The sequence below is a fragment of the Neoarius graeffei genome, chromosome 13, assembly GCF_027579695.1.
Source record: "Neoarius graeffei isolate fNeoGra1 chromosome 13, fNeoGra1.pri, whole genome shotgun sequence".
In the NCBI taxonomy this organism is placed as follows: Eukaryota; Metazoa; Chordata; class Actinopteri; order Siluriformes; family Ariidae; genus Neoarius; species Neoarius graeffei.
This window is the reverse complement of record NC_083581.1, coordinates 66980567-67004974: the sequence shown is the minus strand read 5'-3', so window position 1 is coordinate 67004974 and position 24408 is coordinate 66980567. Positions and strand designations below refer to the sequence as shown.

At 42.6% G+C, this 24408-nt stretch overlaps 1 protein-coding gene across 1 annotated transcript in view; it reads left to right on the top strand.

Annotated features, from left to right (window-relative positions):
* Window positions 1-24408, top strand: part of dvl1a (dishevelled segment polarity protein 1a) — a 211324-nt gene that overhangs the window by 130745 nt on the left and 56171 nt on the right. The window contains exon 4 of the mRNA XM_060938375.1: window positions 19675-19790. Within this exon, the coding sequence (XP_060794358.1) occupies window positions 19675-19790 (116 nt within the window). The remainder of the gene's footprint in view (window positions 1-19674; window positions 19791-24408) is intronic.

Genomic DNA, 24408 nt, shown 5'->3' with positions numbered 1-24408 from the left:
AGAACTCGTCACTCCGCACAAAACTTGGTCGTTTTGTCCAATTTTTTGCTAACATGTTCCTAATTAGGCCAAATTAACAAATTTTCCAGGCCTCTCACTAGAATTCTATTTCCTCTCTGATTTCTCATCCAGTTCCGGTTCTGGCCTGAGTTTCCCAAACGCATCGTAGCATAAAGATCATTGTTAAATGGTAGAGCAAGCAGCACAATGAACGCTCTCTCTCCTAGTTAAGACGCTCTTTTTTTTTTTTAAAGATTTTTTTTGGGGGCTTTTTTAACATTTTATTGGATAGGACAGTGCAGGAAATGAGTGGGAGAGAGAGACGGGGAGGGATCGGGAAATGACCTCAGGTCGGAATCAAACCCGGGTCCCCGGATCTACGGCACGGCGCCGTAGCCACCTGAGCCACGACGCCTCCAGTTAAGATGCTTATTTTCAGTTAAATCGTATCTCCTCCCTCGCTCAGTTCTCAATGGATTTCAGTTCTGATTGTCTCATCTCATCTCATTATCTGTAGCCGCTTTATCCTTCTACAGGGTCGCAGGCAAGCTGGAGCCTATCCCAGCTGACTACGGGCGAAAGGCGGGGTACACCCTGGACAAGTCGCCAGGTCATCACAGGGCTGACACATAGACACAGACAACCATTCACACTCACATTCACACCTACGGTCAATTTAGAGTCACCAGTTAACCTAACCTGCATGTCTTTGGACTGTGGGGGAAACCGGAGCACCCGGAGGAAACCCACGCGGACACGGGGAGAACATGCAAACTCCGCACAGAAAGGCCCTCGCCGGCCACGGGGCTCGAACCCAGGACCTTCTTGCTGTGAGGCGACAGCGCTAACCACTACACCACCGTGCCGCCAGTTCTGATTGTTTCGTTTGAAAGAACTAGTCATTCTGGACAACACTTGGTCGTTGTATTGTCAATTTTTTGCTAACGAACTGCTAATTAGGTCACCTTAACAAGTTTTGGGACTTCTCATTAGAATTTTGTCTCCGCTCGCAGTTCTCACCCGATTTCAGTTATGATCGATGTTTTGGGTCGAGCTTCACTCAGGGAACAAAACGTGGTCATTTGTTTGTTGATTTTCTTGTTGTAAAGAGTTTGTTTACAACTTTGTTTATTTTCACTTAAATCGTGTCTCCTCCCTCGTTCAGTTCTCAATAGATTTCAGTTCTGATTGTTTTATTTGAAAGAACTCGACCTTCTGCACAAAACCTGGACACTGTATTGTCAATTTTTCACTAAGAAATTAGTAATTAGTTCAATTTAAAACATTTTCTTCTGACTAGAATTGTATCTCCTCTCTCATTATCGTGCGAATTCAGTTCTGATCGATGTTTTGGGTCGATCTTCCCTCGGGGAACAAAATTTAGTCCTTTTGTTGTTTTTCCTGTTGTCAACAATTTGTTGTGGAGGTTGGTCCTGTCTTACATCGTCGCATTTCAGTTCTGTTTGATGTTTTGGTCGTCATGGTTATTTTGATGGCAGGCCAGATGAGCGACTACGCCCTTGACGGTCTGGTCCAGTGTTGCCAGATATATGATAATTATTGAATTTGTAAAAAAGCATGTTTTCCGAAATTACACATTTCACCTATTTATTCTCTTGGTTACAGAGATGCCTACCCCAAATTTTGAATTTCAGTATTCTTGAAAACATTTTTCAGTATTTTGGAATGACTTTCAGTAACATTAATTTATGCGCATTTCCATTATAAAGAGGTGTATATACCAATATGTTTAAGATTTAAATTATTAAAAAGTACTGTTTTGTGTGAATTGAATAAACAAAACACGAGCAGCCATCTCAACTGAATTTCCACTCAACAAATTTCTAGAGCATACAATATATCACATTTTAATAAATACAATAGTGTTCCCTGTTTGCAGACATTACGGTTGACTACCAATCATTGGTATTGAATGTAACTCCTCAAAAGTATTATATTATATTGCCTGGCAAAATGTTCTACCTGTTAACGGATTCTAATAAAATTTAAAAAAAATTTCTTATTTCATGCCAAAGAGAGTCCGACATTATCTTAATGTCCCAATATATAAATACTTCAGCATAATGCTTCAGAAGAGACACTGAATAAAATGACATTTATAATTGTATTTAAAACAGTGGAATGATCAATTTTTTGCCACAATCCCAACAACACATCATAAAATTCTGTTTTTGATCATACTACATGTACATTTGCACTTGCAACACTGAAAAGACTTTGAATTAAAGAAGTCCAGCCAGTGTTTGATATTTCAGTGAATAAAAATCAGACATGTAAAAAGAAACTGAATAAGTTTAACTCACATTTCATGGCACTAATTGGCAAGTTCAACGCCAAGCATAGGTCAACCATCACCGCTTCAGCACGCGTCACGTTCCGTGTCTTTTCATCCACAGATTTCGTAAAAAACTGCTGGATGCCCCCAGATTTACTTTCCGCCTGACTCGCCATTTCAGCATACTCCATATGTTTTTTTTTTTTTTTTTTTTTTGTAGTTGACATGCCGCGTGCAGTCATCGCGACCACCATGAGTGATGTTAATGTCAGTTCTACACAGTTTGCAGTGCGCGTATCCAATGCCCTTTTGACTGGGTGTAATGCACGGCCATTCTACCGTATATCGTGGGAGGAACACCTGAGACCTGTGTTTCACTTGTCCCGATACTGAGCGTTTCATTTCCACCATTGAGAAGCAGCACCATGCGTGTGTGATGCCGAGCGAAAATAGCGTGAACAAATGTGCGGAATCTGCGCATGTCACACACACAGCACGTGCGGTTGTCGTAAAAATAAATAGCCGTGAATCGCGCATGGATTGAAAAAGTCGCTTGGACATTTAAAAACAACTCACTGGAATTTATTAAGACTTTATAATAATTCCGTACAGAATAACACTGTTTGCCGTAACATCGTATTTACGTAACTTTTCCGTACAAAATACGGCCAATCCGTACTAGTAGGCATCTCTGTGGTTATGACTCGTGTACGATAATTTTCCCCCAAATACAATCATTTTAAGCCTCCGATATGATATTTCGCAGACCGTTACTGTGCACCTGAGTAGTTGATCATGCATATCGAATTAAGATTCAGATATAAAGATGTTACGGAAGTGCAGTTTGTTTGCACAGACGTGAACACAGCAATCACACTTGGGCACATGCAAGAATGGGTGCTGGGCTATTTTCACATCCCGTCTTTGTGACACTGTTTCTTTTTCGTTTGCTTCAAAAGATTTCACATTATAATAATTTTGAAATGCACCAATCCGTTTGCACCCTTGAGTGTTAATTGGTTGGTCAGGAATTTGGCAGTGACATTTCTTAGTGGTTCTCATAAAAATTGTTTAACTTTTGTAGGTTAATCAAGGGGGCGGCACGGTGGTGTAGTGGTTAGCGCTGTCGCCTCGCAGCAAGAAAGTCCTGGATTCGAGTCTCGGGGTCGGTGAGGGCCTTTCTGTGTGGAGTTTGCATGTTCTCCCCGTGTCCACGTGGGTTTCCTCCGGGTGCTCCGGTTTCCCCCACAGTCCAAAGACATGCAGGTTAGGTTAACTGGTGACTCTAAATTGACCGTAGGTGTGAATGTGAGTGTGAATGGTTGTCTGTGTCTATGTGTCAGCCCTGTGATGACCTGGCGACTTGTCCAGGGTGTACCCCGCCTTTCGCCCGTAGTCAGCTGGGATAGGCTCCAGCTTGCCTGTGACCCTGTAGAAGGATAAAGCGGCTAGAGATAATGAGATGAGGTTAATCAAGTGCATTTTATTTGAGAAAAGTTGTTTACTACGAGGTACGAGCATTTTATTACAATATTACGCTTTTTTTTTTTTTTAATTCACTAACCATTTCTGTTATTTCTGTTTTCATTATACATTTCTGGTGTTTATTGAGATGGTTAATTTTTTTATTATCTATATCATTTTAATTTCTGTTTCAGCATTAAAAATCCAAACAAATGCGTTTACATTTATTTGCATGTTCTCTAGAAATTAAAACGATTTTTATTATTCAGCTTTAACACAGTCGTATGCTGACCGCAGAGCAGTTTCTGTGCATCCTGTTGCTTTGGAAATGAAACAGCAGTGATCGTTTCCGTTTATACCATAACTGATGCAGACCGTTGTAAAACTGCGCTTCGTGTTACTTCGATAAGGACCGAGACCTCATGTGTAAGGCAGACCAGGGTTCAGTTGTTTGGTTCACACTTGTGTGTGGGTAAAGTGTTTAGATCCGTCAGAGAACGAACATCACTGTTGCACAGTAATCACACCAAGATGTGTGAGATGCTTCGTGTGCTTGCAAGTGAACCTTCGCGCGTTTCAGTAGCATCAGAGGTGGGTAGAGTAAGCAAGAAAGGGTACTCAAGTAAAAGCATTGTTAGTTTATAATAGTATAATAGTGCTTGTCTAATAAATCTGCTCATTCAAAATAATAATAGGAAATAAATTGTATATTTACCAAATAATAAATAAACCTTCCAAACTAGCTTAAAGTGCATATTCTGGACCAGTTTCATTTTTTTTATATATGAAAGTATGTCCCTTTACACACTCATCTATTTTGCACAAGGCCATCTGTCTCCAGCAGAAAAAAATAAAATAACAAAACACGTCTGGAAAAATCCCAAGCAAGTCTGGAGCCAGATTCGTGACGTCACTTGCGGAAGCGCCAGCAGGCTGTGAGAGCTTTGCACGGTTTCAGTGCACAGCCTGTGTAGACCAAGTGCTCCCATTTCTCTCTCATTGTCCGGTCTTTTGGGAAACGATGAGTACTAATCCCATCAAGATTGGTGTTGCTACACCCTCCTACGATCAGCGATGGGAATAACGGCATTAGAAATAAATGGCGTTACTAACAGCGTTACTTTTTTTAGTAACGAGTAATCTAACTAATTACTTTTTACATCGTTATAACGCCGTTCCCGTTACTTACAATAAAATACTATGCGTTACTTTATTAAAGCTGTTCTCATCTGGCACGCTGCTCGTTCAGCCTTTCTTTACTCTGCTTTCGTGTGGGGCGGGGAGACAACGGCACAGTAAGCCAATCAGAGTAGATTTGGACAACATACGTAGGTAGGCCACGCCTACTGCACTACTGAGCACTCTTTCAATCGGAAGACACAGCGATGGCGAGCGGTCAGCCCAGCACTGCGCTTTCAAACTGGAAATACAGCCATTGCTTTTCATTACTTGAAATAAAAGGCAAGAATGTCTACGTGCAATGCACATTATGTCGAGGAACAAAGCGTTTGTCCTCGTCAGTGGCCAGTAATTAGTAACAATTTTAATAACTACAAAAATATATTACATTTGATAGATGTCTTCTCACATTGTCCCACAAAAATATTAATATAGTGTAGATAATGTTACTGATTGGTTCTGTTAAGTGTCCATTTCAGTCATTAAACACATTTAACATTCACTTTTTTTATGATTACACTAATTGAATTTGATTTTTTTTTGGGGGGGGGTAACAAAACGTAACGGAATAATTACTTTCCCTGGTAATTAGTTACTTTAATGACAAAGTAACTCCGTTACTAACTCAGTGTAGAGACAGGACAGGAAATGAGTGGGAGAGAGACAGGGAGGGATCAGGAAATGACCTTGGGTTGGAATCGAACCCAGGTCCCCGGATTTATGGTATGGCACCATTTTTAGGTTGGGCGTGGAGTTCTGGAGCGCTGAAATTTCCACCGTTTTTGCCTGATAAAGCAAACAGCGCATGATGTAATTATCATTCTTAGTCATTTGGAAAGAGAATAACGTCTGAATGCGGGGCGGCACGGTGGTGTAGTGGTTAGCGCTGTCGCCTCACAGCAAGAAGGTCCGGGTTCGAGCCCCGTGGCCGGCGAGGGCCTTTCTGTGCGGAGTTTGCATGTTCTCCCCGTGTCCGCGTGGGTTTCCTCCGGGTGCTCCGGTTTCCCCCACAGTCCAAAGACATGCAGGTTAGGTTAACTGGTGACTCTAAATTGAGCGTAGGTGTGAATGTGAGTGTGAATGGTTGTCTGTGTCTATGTGTCAGCCCTGTGATGACCTGGCGACTTGTCCAGGGTGTACCCCGCCTTTCGCCCGTAGTCAGCTGGGATAGGCTCCAGCTTGCCTGCGACCCTGTAGAACAGGATAAAGCGGCTACAGATAATGAGATGAGATGAGATAACGTCTGAATGCGAGGCCAGGGATGTTGGCTTACTTCAGTGTCTGACTCAGCCATCTTGTCAGGAAGAGTCCTGGAAGGTTGTGGTTTGGGGAAATCAGTGAGCCAGACTTAAGTCATAGTAATGTGTATATGACAAAGCAGTCGACCTCATCGGAGCTGTGCACGCGTGAATAAAAAAATCTAATCACTTAAAATAGTAAGAAGTGTGTAGTCTAATATAATAGATTAAAAGTCATTTTTTAAATCATAAATGTACTTGATTAAGAATGAAAGGTATTGTGTGTTAAAACTACTCTTATAAGTACAGCATATTGGAAAAAGTTACTTAAGTACATTACCAGTCACAAGTTTGAACACATTATGAATGTGTTCAAACTTTTGACTGGAACTGTACATGTAACATTTTTCGACATGTGTACAGAGGTGGACAAAAAACCCAACTTCATTACTTAAGTCAAAGTACGGATCCCACCAGTCAAATGTCCCTCCGATACAAGTGAAAGTTATCTAGTCAAATTTTTTACTCAAGTTAAAGTACTGAAGTACTTGCTTTTAAAAATACTTAAGTATTAAAAGTACAATTTCTGTCACCGCATTGTTGTATTATTGCCACAATGCTTACAAAACCTAATGCCGCGACCAAAGACAGAAATGTGAATTCACAAAATGAACGCATGCCGTGCCATCATGGTGGTTTAACGTTAAGCTAGCTAGTCAGTGACACGCCACCTGACATGCTAGCAAACTCTTTTCAAACTCGAAATCATATTGGGTAGCTAACGCTACTAGAAAAGAGAGATTTCTACATTCTGTTTATTTGGCAAGATTATGCGAAAACATATTTCTGAAAGGACTTCAGATACGTTAACGTTATTCATGTTAGCGTAACTCCGTTTTTACATGCTAACTAAGAGTGTCCAAGTTAACTAGCTATGTGTTAACGTTAGCCGTGGACAAGGCTACGGCAACTTGGCGGGCAAATCCATAGAAAGTCATTTGACTAACCAGACTGTGTCGCTATTGCAACGTTATCGCTAGCTCTAAAAGCACAGACAACTTCATTGCAAGCTTTCTCTTGGAATAAAACGTTTATATACCTCAATATGCTCCTGCAGGTTGGACGGCGAGTTTTTATAGGCCGTGATGTGGTTCGTTTTTGGCAAACAAAGCAAACATTTAAAACGAAACGTATCTTTATTCCTTTCAGAAAACTGAAGCATGAGTTCTAGGTATGGCCGTAGGTGTGTGCATTCCCCAGAAGAATCGCCTCCTTCCATTCTGCCTTCAACTGATCGTGTTCAAATAACGCTGCTGAGAAATCACTGAACTTGATTTTATACAGTCTATAGACGTGACGTGAACCGAGTGATTACTGATCGGCTGTCTCAGTGTCACCTCTGAAAAAGACCCATCAAGTTTTAGAAAAGAAAAGAAAAACATCTACTTTCAAAGCTGCTTCATAGTAACGAGTAACGAGGACCTTGATAGAAATGTAGTGGAGTGAAAAGTACGATATTTGTCTTTCAAATGTAGTGAAGTTAAAGTCAGAAGTTTCCAAAAATAATACTCAAGTAAAGTACAGATACTCAAAGTGTACTTAAGTACAGTACTCAAGTAAATGTACTTCGTTACTGTCCACCTCTGTGTGTGTATATACGGTATATATATATAAAAGTCTAAAGTCCTTCCCACACCATATGGCACATTAGGTGGCGCTGATCTCCGTTCCCGTAGCCCTCAGCCTCTCACCGATTACATAGCTAGGGTTACAGTTGACTCCCCCCTCAGATCTGTATTGCAGCGTGCCTTGCCATATGGCAGTAGGTACCATTTTTATGATGGTCTTTGGTATGACCCAACCACAACTAGAACTTGCGATCTCCTGATCGAGAGGCGGACACGCTAACCACTAGGCCAACTATATATATATTTTTCACATTCACTGGATATGAGCAATCGCACGCTCTGATTGGCTACTCTACTACTAGGCTATCAGCTCATATATCGTGAGTAGAGAAAACAAAATGGCGGAAGGTGTTGCTGAACCGACCGAGGACGAACTAAAAACTCTATTCGAAAACAAAACCCCCAAAAATACAAAAAAAAGCAGCAAAATATAGAAAGTGTTTGATGGTAAGAACGTATCTTTTTTAATTTTTCAAGAATTATTCTTTTAGCATTTTTCACAAATTGCTCCTGTCATTTCGCCGGTTTGTTGACATTCTAAGCGGAAATTATTTTGTCGGACGTTTTGTATAAAGCCTTTATTTATCGAATTTGCAAAAAACAAAAATAAAAATGCTCTGTTTCTCAAAATCCAGTGAATGTGGATAGAATAAAACAGTTATTCCACTCAATCTCGTCGTACAATGCTTATAGACAACTCGGAGCTACGCGCCTCGTCGGCTATCAGCTCATGTACGACTCGATTCCGTGGAATAACTGTTAAATATATAGCGTGTATGTTGGGATGGATGTAGAATTTTTTCTGCGATGTTTCATGCCTGAGGACAGCGCTGATATGCAACAGCATTATTGTATCTGGATATCTGAATGTATACTGTAAATGATAATGACCGGCTCAGTGCACATTATCCTGCTTTATTACATGTCTAAAGAAAGAAAGAAAGAAAGAGAATTTGACACCAATATTGATTTAAAACTGATTTTATTGCTTCTGCTAATGATGTGGTCCATAGCAATGATCTGTTATACAGAAATAACAGACCATCGAATGCTGTAATTGACCAGTCAGAATCAAGTAATCAGCAAAGCCGTGCATTAAGCATTTTTATCATATGGCACGAGCTACTTGCAGTAAAATCGTGCGCTCTGATTGGTTTCTCGGCGGGCAGAATTTAAATGCCCATGCACAATTAGTATAGGTAATCGTATGGGGCCGAGTAAAATTAAGGAGTGATTTCGCAACGAGGGTAATTTCAAAACTTTGAAATCACGAGTGAAATTGATCCTTAATTTTACGAGGAACCGTACGATTACTTGTTTATAATATATAGGGCCAAATTCATACTTCGGAAGCCATTCAAGTTCACAACATTTGTGCCCAAATCCAGAATCCAGGGACACATGTCTGCCCGGGGGCATTTTGAGTTATTGACAGATTCAGAAAGTACAGTTTCTAAGCTTTCCAATGATGCCTTCCATGTGGAGATCTGACAATATTTGAAGAATGTGTGGCCTTTTGAAAGTGTATACCTCTTAAAACAGAAAAGGGAGAAAATCGCCCTCAAAGTTTTCCATCTCAGCTACTCTGGGTGCAGGGCGGGCACATAATGCTGCTCATTTGCATGACATTAAGGAAAGCCCTACCCCCTACTAGCTAGCACGATGCTACTTTCATGTAAACAAAGATCACCACGTCAGTTTTCCTTCCATGCAAAGTATGCCCCAAACAATTATGAAGTACAAAAATAAGTCCTAAAGTATACTTTAACGTTTTGTGGTTGAAAAATTACTCACACTGTAAGAAAGAAAGATAGCACAATGATAACACAACTAACACAACACTAGTTTCATGTAAAGCCTCGGTCACAACCGGCCGTACCGTGCTCCTACAGCCGGTCTACATGCAAAAAACGCAAGAAACGCACGGAGGGCGCGAGTGAAACGCACGAGCGCGCGTGTGTGATGTGCTGATTTTCGAGCCGCAGACCGGCCGCAGAGGTTCTTTGTCATGTCAAACAAACTCTACGGGCGCTTATGTTTTTTTCAGGTTGCAAGACAAACTTACGGCCAACGCGCGTCTTTCTCCGTGAACAAAAAAAAAAACGCAGCGATTTGGGGAAACGCCAAAAATCGCATGGCCAAAAAATTGTACGTCCGGTTGTGACCTAGGCTTAACCAAACCACAACACTCTCCGTTACATGCAAAAATAACCACACAGCCTTAGATTAATAAACTTACCCCATCAGAAAGAGAAACGGCGCCTTGCACACACCAATGCCTCCGATGGACTGTAGTCCTAGCTTCCTTTTGGTTGCATTTTTTTTGTTGCTAGAAATGGTTATCTCTGATGTAACTACCGTGCGTCTGTTTGCTTCGCGGTGTTTCAGCTCCTCTGCGCTCTGTTTAGCTTGCTCATTCCATAGTGAAATTACACGCCTGTATGCAGCTTAAGTAGCCACGAGCTCAGCTCGTATCATACAGCTGATTCGCGGAAAAAAAAAAAAAAGACTTAAATCATCATGTGAATGGCCCATATGGTAATTTACCCACACCCCCCAGCAGGCTACAGTCCTGACAAAAACGAGACAATTTGCAACAAAAAATGTATGCTTTTCCAACAAAACAATCTATTATCTGAAATACTGATTGCATTCTTCAAGATCTCAACTTGCACATGATGGAAAAAAACAAAAATCACAAATTTCGAAAAAAAAATGCTTCTTTTGCGATTATCTCGGATTCGTTTCGGCCGACATGCGTCCCTGGATTCAGTGAGGTGTCACATTTGTCATTCATGTTTTCTGAACCAATCAGGGCGCAAGACTATCTTGCACGTTTGAATCAGTTTCTAAAGCGTCTTTCATCATGACATGGCGACACGACACGAGGACCGCATTTCCACAGAATATCATCATCTTGTTTCGTCAGGCTTTTGGACTTGTTTGGCTTTTTACCCATTCCAACGAACTAGCCAATAGCATTTCAGAAATACAGCCCCGTGTTAAGGAAAAAAGCCCTCCTTGATTGACCAATCAGAATTGAGTAATTTGGCCCTATGTATTATAGCAGACTTTCTTTCCAAGGCGCTGGCTTTCAATGTTGCAAAAAAAAAAAAGATTAATTGGAAATCAAAATGGAATCGAAAACGGCCGAAACACAAAAGACAAACAAGAGTCACTGAGTTATTCAAGAAATGAGCACTGAAGAGCATTCATAAACCACTAACCACTAACAGAAATTCAGTTTTGAAACCGTTTATTCCGTGTGTGACTCAATTATGTTACAAATATGACGTGACTGAAAGCAGCGTCACGCCTCATTATAACGGCCGTCTATTTTAATTGTAGAAATAAAAAAGCCATATAATAAACTACTTATTAAACTCGCTTGCTCGGTCTTTACAGGAAAATATCAGACCGCTGTCTTCGTACGGACCGAGCATCCTTCGGGATGCATAAAGTATCTATCTATCTGTCTGTCTAAACCTTGGTCTGATATCTTCTCGTAAAGATCTCGCGCTCAGTTAATAAGTAGCTAATAATATGCCAGTACTTCAGGTCAGTAGCAATCTCAATAAACTATGTGTCTGCACAGACTTATTGAGCTGTAGGCTCATTGAGATGTTGTACATAGAGATGATTCATTTAAGCCCTGTAAAGGAAGTGAAAACATCCATCCGTTATCCGTAGCCGCTTATCCTGTGCAGAGTCGCAGGCAAGCTGGAGCCTATCCCAGCTGACTACGGGCGAGAGGCGGGGTACACCCTGGACAAGTCGCCAGATCATTGCAGGGCTGACACACAGAGACAAACCATTCACACACCTTCACATTCACACCTACGGTCAATTTAGAGCCACTAATTAGCCGAACCTGCATGTCTTTGGACTGTGGGGGAAACCGGAGCACCCGGAGGAAACCCACGCGGACATGGGGAGAACATGCAAACTCCGCACAGAAAGGTCCGCATTAGCCACTGGGCTCGAACCCAGAACCTTCTTGCTGTGAGGCAACAGCGCTAACCACTACAACACAAATGAGTGTGTTTTGTTCTGCTGTGATAAGGTCTCTCTCTCTCTCTCTCTCTCTCTCTCTCTCTCTCTCTCTCTCTCTCTCTCTCTCTCTCTGTCTCGTGTGTCAGGGGGTGCAGATCAAGTATCCACAGCCTCTACAGTCCTTGCAAAAGTGAACATTTAACTTTACCTTGGCAGTACAAGTGCTTACCGTATTGGCCCGAATATAAGACGACCCTGAATGTAAGACGACCCCCCCTTTTCCAAGTTCATCTTTGGGGAAAAAGTTTTTTGAAGACCAAATGTTCATTCATATAAAGCGTATTTATTTCAAAATTCTGTTTAAAATTAGAGGCTTTTGTTTTTCACATTTAAATAGAGGTCATTTCAGTCTCATTTCCGTGAACACTTTTCATAGAAGTAAAAAAAGAGGCTAAACTGCAGGCTACTAGACAAGCCAAATTAAAACATTTAAATTGCATTAATTCAACAAATTTGTCAGGTTTAGATTGAAAGTTCATAAACTTCAGAATGTCAATGCATTAACTTCCCATAGCCTACGGGTATATGGAATAAATTTGCAGAACAGTGCAAATGCTTTAAACAATGCATTAAACAATACATTAAGGTTTACAATAATAAACAACTGAAACAATGGAAAGGGTAGTTTGCTAAATTACAGCTACTCAGCACAGAGATCCTCAGCCTCACTTTGCTCACTCTCACTGTCCTCACTTTCACTTTCGTTTTTGGCGGCATTTTGTCTAGTCCGCGAATTTAAGATGACCCCCTTTTTAAGAGCTATTTTTTTACAACAAAAACACCGTCTTATATTCGAGCCAATACGGTATTTTCTTTTAGATCATTCAGTGCAGACCTTTATAAAACTGTTTCGAATGCAGATGAAGATCTTCAGGTTTTGGCCGGTTGGGAGTGAGCTGTTTGGTGCAGACCCGAGTACAGGTGTATTCCTCAAACCTGTCTAAACAAGTCAAGTCAACTTTATTGTCAAATATGCTATACATGCTCGACATACAGCACAGATGAAATTACAGTCCTCTCTGACCCACGGTGCAAACAGGCAATGCAATAAATAAAAATAGAATAATTGAAATAAACAATACAAACAATATAAACGCTCTAGATAAGAACTAGACATAGACTAAACACTCATATATACTATATATACACACGCGCGCGCACACACACATTGAAGCAAATAAACATTCAAGGGCACTTGAGGTATAGCAGGTAAACATGAGATAAGCAGAATAAACAAACTGATAGCTATTAAGATGAGGTAGTGCGGAATAGTGCAAATGAGCGAGGTAAAGTGAAATGTGCAGTCCCTGAGTTCAGTGTGTTAATGAACGTTGAGAGTGTGTGTATATATATATATATATATATATATATATATATATATATATATATATATATACACAGTGGTGCTTGAAAGTTTGTGAACCCTTTAGAATTTTCTATATTTCTGCATAAATATGACCTAAAACATCATCAGATTTTCACACAAGTCCTAAAAGTAGATAAAGAGAACCCAGTTAAACAAATGAGACAAAAATATTATACTTGGTCATTTATTTATTGAGGAAAATGATCCAATATTACATATCTGTGAGGGGCAAAAGTATGTGAACCTTTGCTTTCAGTATCTGGTGTGACCCCCTTGTGCAGCAATAACTGCAACTAAACATTTCCGGTAACTGTTGATCAGTCCTGCACACCGGCTTGGAGGAATTTTAGCCCATTCCTCCATAGTACAGAACAGCTTCAACTCTGGGATGTTGGTGGGTTTCCTCACATGAACTGCTCGCTTCAGGTCCTTCCACAACATTTCGATTGGATTAAGGTTAGGACTTTGACTTGGCCATTCCAAAACATTAACTTTATTCTTCTTTAACCATTCTTTGGTAGAACAACTTCTGTGCTTCGGGTCGTTGTCTTGCTGCATGACCCACCTTCTCTTGAGATTCAGTTCATGGACAGATGTCCTGATATTTTCCTTTAGAATTCGCTGGTATAATTCAGAATTCATTGTTCCATCAATGATGGCAAGCCGTCCTGGCCCAGATGCAGCAAAACAGGTCCAAACCATGATACTACCACCAGCATGTTTCACAGACGGGATAAGGTTCTTATGCTGGAATGCAGCGTTTTTCTTTCTCCAAACATAACGCTTCTCATTTAAACCAAAAAGTTCTATTTTGGTCTCATCCGTCCACAAAACATTTTTCCAATAGCCTTCTGGCTTGTCCACGTGATCTTTAGCAAACTGCAGACGAGCAGCAATGTCCTTTTTGGAGAGCAGTGGCTTTCTCCTTGCAACCCTGCCATGCACACCATTATTGTTCAGTGTTCTCCTGATGGTGGACTCATGAACATTAACATTAGCCAATGTGAGAGAGGCCTACAGTTGCTTAAAAGTTACCCTGGGGTCCTTTGTGACCTCGCCGACTATTACACGCCTTGCCCTTGGAGTGATCTTTGTTGGTCGACCACTCCTGGGGAGGGTAACAATGGTCTTGAATTTCCTCCATTTGTACACAATCTGTCTGACTGTGGATTGGTGGAGTCCAAACTCTTTAGAGATGGTTTTGTAACCTTTTCCAGCCTGATAAGCATCAACAACGCTTTTTCTGAGGTCCTCAGAAATCTCCTTTGTTCGTGCCATGATACACTTCCACAAACATGTGTTGTGAAGATCAGACTTTGATAGATCCCTGTTCTTTAAATAAAACAGGGTGCCCACTCACACCTGATTGTCATCCCACTGATTGAAAACACCTGACTCTAATTTCACCTTCAAATTAACTGCTAATCCTAGAGGTTCACATACTTTTGCCGCTCACAGATATGTAATATTGGATCATTTTCCTCAATAAATAAATGACCAAGTATAATATTTTTGTCTCATTTGTTTAACTGGGTTCTCTTTATCTACTTTTAAGACTTGTGTGAAAATCTGATGATGTTTTAGGTCATATTTATGCAGAAATATAGAAAATTCTAAAGGGTTCACAAACTTTCAAGCACCACTGTATATATAGAGGGCGGCACGGTGGTGTAGTGGTTAGCGCTGTCGCCTCACAGCAAGAAGGTCCTGGGTTCGAGCCCCGGGGCCGGCGAGGGCCTTTCTGTGCGGAGTTTGCATGTTCTCCCCGTGTCCGCGTGGGTTTCCTCCGGGTGCTCCGGTTTCCCCCACAGTCCAAAGACATGCAGGTTAGGTTAACTGGTGACTCTAAATTGACCGTAGGTGTGAATGTGAGTGTGACTGGTTGTCTGTGTCTATGTGTCAGCCCTGTGATGACCTGGCGACTTGTCCAGGGTGTACCCCGCCTTTCACCCGTAGTCAGCTGGGATAGGCTCCAGCTCGCCTGCGACCCTGTAGAACAGGATAAAGCGGCTAGAGATAATGAGATGAGATGTGTGTGTGTGTATATATATATATATATATATATATATATATATATATATATATATATGAGTGATTCCACGCTTATGGGTACTGAAATGGGGACATGAACTTATTCACCTAAAACCATTTCTTTTTTTACCATCAGGTCACAAAACATGTAATCTTTAATGAATGATATGTTAAAAGATAACTTTAATTTTCTGAGATGTAATAAAAACATATTTATATGCCAAAGTCAAGCCTATGAGTTCCAAAATGATGTCTGTTACATTACTTCTGTTACGATTGTCCATCTCGCGTCTGTTACAAATTAATTACAATCTAGCTATATACCATGTTCATCTTATTGAAAGAATGTGTATGTTTATTCTACTACACATGTTTATTAATTATATTTGCTAAAACATCACCTTCCTATGTTTCAAAAAGTAATTCTACATTGCTAAAATTGAGAATATATATGTCCACAACACTTCTGTTACGTTCTGACTTTGGCATATAAATATGTTTTTATTACATCTCAGAAAATTAAAGTTATCTTTTAACATATCATTCATTAAAGATTACATGTTTTGTGACCTGATGGTAAAAAAAGAAATGGTTTTAGGTGAATTTTTAAAAATAAGTTCATGTCCCCATTTCAGTACCCATAAGCGTGGAATCACTCTCTCTCTATATATATATATGTGTGTGTGTTGGGGGGGTGGGAACTGTGAGGGTGACATGTCAGATGCTGAAGGGGGGGCAGGGGGGTGTGAGAACAGAATCTGTGGCAGGGGGCAGAGGGGGGCGGAGGGGCAGAACAGGGAGGAGTTGAGCCTCCTGACCGCCTGGTGGAAGAAACTGTCCTTGAGCCTGCTGGTTTTGGCCCGGAGACTCCGCAGTCTCCTCCCTGACGGCAGCAGGCTGAAGAGGCTGTGAGATGGGTGGGTGGGGTCACCTGCAATCCTGATGGCTTTGCGGGTGAGGCGGGAGTTATAGATATCCATTAGAGAAGGGAGAGAGACACCAATGATCCTCTCAGCTGCTCCCACGATGCGCTGCAGAGTCTTGCAGCAGGACACGGTGCAGGCGCCGTACCACACGGTGATGCAGCTGGTCAGGATGTTCTCGATGGTGCCTCTGTAGAATGTGTGCATGATGGGGGTCGGGGCTCTTGTTCTCCTCAGTTTGCAAAGGAAGTACAGACGCTGTTGGGCTTTTTTGGCCAGCGATGCAGTGTTGTTGTTCCAGGACAGGTCTTCAGAGATGTGCACACCCAGAAACTTGGTGCTGCTCACCCTTCCACTGCAGCACCGTCGATAGATGGTGGAGCATGCTGGGTGTGCGCTCTCCTGAAGTCCACAACAATCTCCTTCGTCTTCTCCATGTTCAGGCGGAGATTGTTGTCCTTGTACCACATGGCCAGGCGGCTCACCTCACTCCTGTAGATTGTCTCATCGCCATTGTTGATGAGACGCACTACAGTCGTGTCATCCGCAAACTTGATGAAGAGAGTTGAGCTGGATGTTAGTGTGCAGTCGTGGGTCAGCAGAGTGAAGAGGTGGGGGCCCCCGTGTTCAACGTGATGATGCTGGAGGAGTTGCTGCCGACCCGTACAGCCTGTGGTCTCCCCGTCAGGAAGCCAGTTGTGCAGCCAGTTGCACAGGGAGGTGTTGAGTCCCAGCTGGTCCAGTTTATGAATGAGCTGCTGCGGAATGATTGTGTTGAATGCTGAGCTGAAGTCTATGAACAGCATTCTGACATACGAGTCTTTTTTTTTTTCTCCAGGTGGGTGAGGGCTGAAGAAAAAGAAAATACTCTGCAAAGAAATACTCTGCAACACATGAGGTGCTGCAGGTGTTAAAATGCTGTAATAGTAATAAATAAGGAAGCAGCTTATTTATTTATTTCCTGACTCTTCTTGGGTTTATGTGCAGAGACTCGGACGGAGTTCTCACCAGCCTCAGGTTTCTCTCCAGCCCTGAGCAGCATTCCACAAGCTTTGATAGAATAATCATCCCTGCGGCACATCCTCCCTCTCTCTCCCTCTCTCTCTCCTCTCCCCCTCTCCCTTTCTGTCTCTGTTCTCTCTATCTCTCCTCTCCCCCCTCTCTCTCTGTCCCCCCTCTCTCTCCTCTCCCCCCTTCTCTGTCTCTGTTCTCTCTCTCTCTCCCCATCCTCTCTCTCCTCTCCCCTCTCCCTTTCTGTCTCTGTTCTCTCTCTCCCCATTCTCTCTCTCTCTGTCCCCCCTTTCTCCTCTCCCCCCTTCTCTGTCTCTGTTCTCTCTCTCCCCATCCTCTCTCTCCTCTCCCCTTCTCCCTTTCTGTCTCTGTTCTCTCTCCCCATCTCTCTCTCTCTGTCCCCCCTCTCTCTCCTCTCCCCTTCTCCCTTTCTGTCTCTGTTCTCTCTCTCCCCATTCTCTCTCTCTCTGTCCCCCCTTTCTCCTCTCCCCCCTTCTCTGTCTCTGTTCTCTCTCTCCCCATCTCTCTCTGTCCCCCCTTTCTCCTCTCCCCCCTTCTCTGTCTCTGTTCTCTCTCCCCATCTCTCTCTCTCTCCCCCCTCTCTCTCCTCTCCCCCCTTCTCTGTCTCTGTTCTCTCTCCCCATCCTCTCCCCCCCTCTGTCCCCCCCTCTCTTCTCTCCCCCTTCTCTGTCTCTGTTCTCTCTCTCCCCATTCTCTCTCTCTCTGTCCCCCCTTTCTCCTCTCCCCCCTTCTGTGTCTCTGTTCTCTCTCCCCATTCTCTCCCCATCTCTCTCTCTCTCCCCCCTTCTCTGTCTCTGTTCTCTCTCCCCATTCTCTCCCCCTCTCTCTTCTCTCCCCCTTCTCTGTCTCTGTTCTCTCTCTCTCATACATGTCAACCTTTGGTCAATCAAACCTGTATAGCCAACCTCCAAAATCCGTATTTCCCTTATAAAATCCGTATAAGATGCAAATTAAAATAATTTACCTAAAATTTGAATGATAATTAACAATGATATATCCAAGTTACTTTTTATTCAATATTAATAACAATAAACCTTCAGAATGAATGCAAAGTATTTTTCCAGTCTCACCTGTGAAAGGTAATCCCATGTGATCTCGTTTGGACGGTAAACCTGTTGGTACAGTTAAACGCAGCACATGAATGAGGCATCTTTATTCTCGGCTACTGTCTAGACGCTATACCAGAGACGGTTGAAGAATCTCCACTTTGCCACATCCAATATGGCGGCGAGGATGACGTATGATTCTACGCAGAAGGCGGCGTCTATGTTTATATGTCTATGACTTCCCGGTTGGCGGGATTCTCGCAATGCGGTGTGCGCATGATCAAAAGTGGAACGAAGTCTCGCTACCACAAGATAACGCGCGATTTCATAAGACTCTTTACTGGCTGTCTGTGCTGTACAGTACGTTTATCATCGTGGGAATTGATTATAGCTCTAAATAAATATTGAAGTTTTTTTAAAGAATCTGTATAACTTTATTTATACGCCCGTATACTACGTTTATTGAATCAAACCCATATAAAATACGGACATTCCGTATAGGTTGACATGCATGCTCTCTCCCCATCCTCTGTCCCCCCTCTCTCTTCTCTCCCCCTTCTCTGTCTCTGTTCTCTCTCTCTCCATCGCCTCTCTCTCTTCTCCCCTGCTCTCTCTCCTCCCCCCTTTGTCCCCCTCTGTCTCCTCTCTCTCCTTCCCCTGTCCTCTCTCTCCCCATCTCTGTTTTCTCTCTCTCTCCATCCCCTCTCTCTCTCCTCCCCCCCTTTGTCCCCGTCCCTTCTCTCCTTCCCCGTCCCCTCTCTCTCTCTCTGTCTTCCCCCTCTGTCTCTGTTCTCTCTCTCCTCTCTCTCCATCTCTCTCCTTCCCCCGTCCTCTCTCTCTCCTTCCCCCTGTCCTCTCTCTCTCGCCCCTCTGTCTCTGTTCTCTCTCTCCTCTCTCCCCCATCCCCGTCCCCTCTCTCTCTCCTTCCCCGTCCTCCCTCTCTCCTCCCCCCTCTCTCTGTCTGTCCTCCCCCTCTCTCTCTCCTTCCCCCTGTCCTCTCTTCCCCTCTCTCTGTGTCTGTTCTCTCTCCCTTCCCCTGTCCCTTCTCTCTCTCTCTCTCTCTCTCTCTCTCTCTCTCTCTCTCTCTCTCTCTCTCACACACACACACACACACACACACACACACACACACACACACACACACTGCATTTCTGTACTGTGTTGATTGCTGCACAACCTAAGGCCAAGTTACTTCTCCCCATGAACAGTTATAATCTCAGACTCTCACCTGGACGAGAAATACACAAGACTAACTGTATTCACATGACTTTTAACACTCAGACAATGCACATTGAGAACTATTATCACATTTCTCCTTATGGTTTTTTAGCTTCATTTAAACTTGTGTGTGTGTTTAGTGCCAATGCGGTGAGCAGTCGGGATGGACTGGACACGGAGACGGGCACGGAGTCTCTTGTGAGCCAGCGAAGGGAGAGGGAGCGCGAGAGGAGCCGCAGGGCACGGGACAACAAGCGTAAGTCATTCTGACTGTGAAATATCTGTGAACAATATACTACATATCACATATCATCTCCCAGCAGTCCATACATACCACAGAGTTCATGAACGTGTTGCAGCTAAGGACAGGTATATTTCGAAAAGGACAGTAACCACAGGTGCAGGATTGTGTTTTTCCTTATCACAGTGAATTTGAGAACTTCAGAAGTCAAGGTGAGAACAAAGTTTGCCTTCTTTAGAGCTGGCAGCTGTTAGTCAAAACTGCACTGGGATATGAGACCTCGACGTAAGGCTTCTCTTACAGTATTTCCTGTTTACGACTGTTGATTTCTAAAACCTTGAATTGTGATGGAAAACACTGGACTTTCTTCAAAAGCGTGAGCCAAATGATCTTGTGTTTTGTATTCAGTTTTCAGCAATTTGAGAGGAACTGGACGACTCACAGTGACGACCGTAAAATCATTTGTGTCATTAGTGACACCGGTGTTGGAAGGAGTGATCATTCATATTGTTCCTTTATTAGATCAGCTTGTTTGGTTAACCAGCTCATATCAGCTGCAACCAAATTACCGATGAAAGACTGAACCATGAATCTAGACTCCTGACACGGAGCTAGAAACAACAACTCTGTTCTTTAGTACTGTGTCGGCATGTTTATGGTGTTGTGCATTGTTTAATCCGCATCTAACAGTACTGTTCGCCCCACCCGCTGAGTACCATAAGGTTCTGTTGAAGCTAATCCTGGTAATCTTGATCAGGTGCCAAAAACCATATAGCGAAAAAGCTTAGTGACAAGTGAAAGAAACAGTGCTCCGATTTTCTGGTTCTGAAAAAAAAAGGCCCCTTGAGGGTGGATAAGAGGTGGTGATATGAATAAAAATATAGTATAACGATTCTGAAAGGTGTTTCTATGATACACAGTATACGGTATAAGCTTGCGCACAAACTGCCAGCAAAACAGCAGTATTGTATGAAAAAAAAACCCAGTTCAATTATCTCATCTCATCTCGTTATCTCTAGCTGCTTTATCCTGTTCTGCAGGGTCGCAGGCAAGCTGGAGCCTATCCCAGCTGACTACGGGCGAAAGGCGGGGTACACCCTGGACAAGTCGCCAGGTCATCACAGGGCTGACACATAGACACAGACAACCATTCACACTCACATTCACACCTACGGTCAATTTAGAGTCACCAGTTAACCTAACCTGCATGTCTTTGGACTGTGGGGGAAACCGGAGCACCCGGAGGAAACCCACGCGGACACGGGGAGAACATGCAAACTCCGCACAGAAAGGCCCTCGCCGGCCACGGGGCTCGAACCCGGACCTTCTTGCTGTGAGACGACAGCGCTAACCACCACACCACCGTGCCGCCTTTGCAGAAAATAACCTTTTTATTTTTAAAAAGTAATAAAAAATGAATTCAAAAATTCTGTTTCATGAATTTTAATTTTACATAGAGTGGCACGGTGGTGTAGTGGTTAGCACTGTCGCCTCACAGCAAGAAGGTCCAGGTTCGAGCCCCGTGGCCGGTGAGGGCCTTTCTGTGCGGAGTTTGCATGTTCTCCCCGTGTCCGCGTGGGTTTCCTCCGGGTGCTCCGGTTTCCCCCACAGTCCAAAGACATGCAGGTTAGGTTAACTGGTGACTCTAAATTGAGCGTAGGTGTGAATGTGAGTGTGAATGGTTGTCTGTGTCTATGTGTCAGCCCTGTGATGACCTGGCGACTTGTCCAGGGTATACCCCACCTCGCACCCATAGTCAGCTGGGATAGACTCCAGCTTGCCTGCGACACTGCACAGGATAAGCGGCTACAGATAATGGAGATATAAAACAGAAAAAACATACAGCCTACAGCTGCTGGACACCCCCCTCATCAGCCGCTGACCAGGGATGAATACATAGTTTTGGTGGCTAAGACGGTACTGCCATCCTTGGCGCCACCAGCAGCAAAAAGCCATCAGGGGGTGTCTTATAATTTGACAAGTTATGTGCTTTGAGCCAGATCCACCTTGATGATTTTTCAGCTACTACACAAAGTTGCTTGGAAGCAGATGTTATGGCTCGTGTGCCAAGTCCAAGTTTGGAGAGGAAGGCTGTCATGGAACTCCCCAGGAATCCATGACAGCCAAACTCATTCATCTCATCTCATTATCTCTAGCCGCTTTATCCTGTTCTACAGGGTCGCAGGCAAGCTGGAGCCTATCCCAGCTGACTACGGGCGAAAGGCGGGGTACACCCTGGACAAGTCGCCAGGTCATCACAGGGCTGACACATAGACACAGACAACCATTCACACTCACGTTCACACCTACGGTCAATTTAGAGTCACCAGTTAACCTAACCTGCATGTCTTTGGCCTGTGGGGGAAACCGGAGCACCCGGAGGAAACCCACGCGGACACGGGGAGAACATGCAAACTCCACACAGAAAGGCCCTCGCCAGCCACGGGGCTCGAACCCGGACCTTCTTGCTGTGAGGCGACAGCGCTAACCACTACACTACCGTGCCACCCTTACAGCCAACCTCAACTGGCCATACCGACCACACCCACCCATTGTCCTCACAACTAATACACAACTGCTGATACTGTGTTCTGTTATGTTCAAATGCCTCCTTCATATTGTCCTCCCAAGGGACAGTCAGTTCTGTGAGATGTACACGTCTAATATATATACTGTATATTAGACGTGTACATCTCACAGAACTGACTGTAATGGGTTCCACTCAATTAGATGAGAGTGAGGGCCAACACATGCTTCCTCTGAGACATGTGAAGTGCCCACAATTGGCTAATGTCACTATGATTGCTGGGGAGACCACGGGCAATTTTGATTTCTTGGACTCCTGGCCACGGATTGCTGTGGCATTCATGGGATTTGAACTTAAGATCTTCAGATGGTAAGGTAAAAGCTTTTGTGTTGTGCCACTTGGTGGCCTCACCATTTGGGACCTCAAAAAATTGTAACATCAAATCAGCTGTTTCCCAACAGTTTGTAATTATAGAAACAAAAGTTCAATCAAAAGATATCACAATATCTGAGAAAGGTATATTATGACAACATTCATCATAATATACAGTATATAGAGGATATTACACAGTCGCACGAAGATATTAACTTTATCTTCGAGTGGTGAATGTATATATCACGAGTGAGCGAAGTGAACAAGTGAAATATTTTTCAACACGAGCAGATAAACTTCATATCTTCACGCAACTTTGTAATGCTCTTTATATTATATAGACACACACATAAAACAAGTTAATCAAAAGAATTTTAATTTTGAATCGGTTCACTATTTTGACAACGCACATTTGGTCAGTGAAAAAATACTGGGAGTGACGTCAACAAGTGAAATATCAGGAATTATTCTATCCACATTCACTGGATATGAGCAATCGCACACTCTGATTGGCCACTCTACTACGAGGATATCAGCTCATATACCGTGAGGAGAGAAAAACAAAATGGCGGCGCGTGTTGCTGAAACAACCGAGGATGAAATAAAAACTCTACTCAAAAACAAAACCCCAAAAAATAGAAAAAAAGCAACAAAATATGGAATAAAAGTATGTGCAGTAAGAATTTTTTTTTCAAGAATGATTATTATTACATTTTTCACAAGTTGCTACTGTCATTTTGCTGGTTTGTTAAGCGGAAATGATTTTGTTGAACGCTTTGTATAAAGTTTTTATTTATCGAATTTGCAAAAAATAAAAATGCTCTGTTTCTCAAAATCCAGTGAATGTGGATAGACTAAAACAGTTATTCCACTCAATCTCGTCGTACATGGTTTATAGACAACTCGGAGCTACGCGCCTTGTCGGCTATCAGCTCATGTATGATTCGATTTCGTGGAATAGCTGTTAATTATTTTTTTTGCGGTCCGGTTTCCATCAAATCCTGCGCTCTGATTGGCGACTCGCTCGTTCACTATAACAACAAACATCGTAGCAATTTTTGTCAACATTTATTTTCACATTTCTCAGGAGAATAGCGTTAATTTTACAGCATGGATAGCGATAACGACAGTCTTCACTAAAATAAATAAAATAAAACATTTAAAATAAATGTTTTAAAATAAAACATTTCAGGAGAATAAAATAAAACATTTCAGGAGAAAGCTAAAAACCTGTAACTTGCTAACGCCAAGCAAAAACATGGCTGAATCCTGAATGACTCCTATTTGTATACAACCCCGATTCCAAAAAAGTTGGGACAAAGTACAAATTGTAAATAAAAACGGAATGCAATGATGTGGAAGTTTCAAAATTGCATATTTTATTCAGAATAGAACATAGATGACATATCAAATGTTTAAACTGAGAAAATGTATCATTTAAAAGAGAAAAATTAGGTGATTTTAAATTTCATGACAACAACACATCTCAAAGTTGGGACAAGGCCATGCTTACTACTGTGAGACATCCCCTTTTCTCTTTACAACAGTCTGTAAATGTCTGGGGACTGAGGAGACAAGTTGCTCAAGTTTAGGGATAGGAATGTTAACCCATTCTTGTCTAATGTAGGATTCTAGTTGCTCAACTGTCTTAGGTCTTTTTTGTCGTATCTTCCGTTTTATGATGCGCCAAATGTTTTCTATGGGTGAAAGATCTGGACTGCAGGCTGGCCAGTT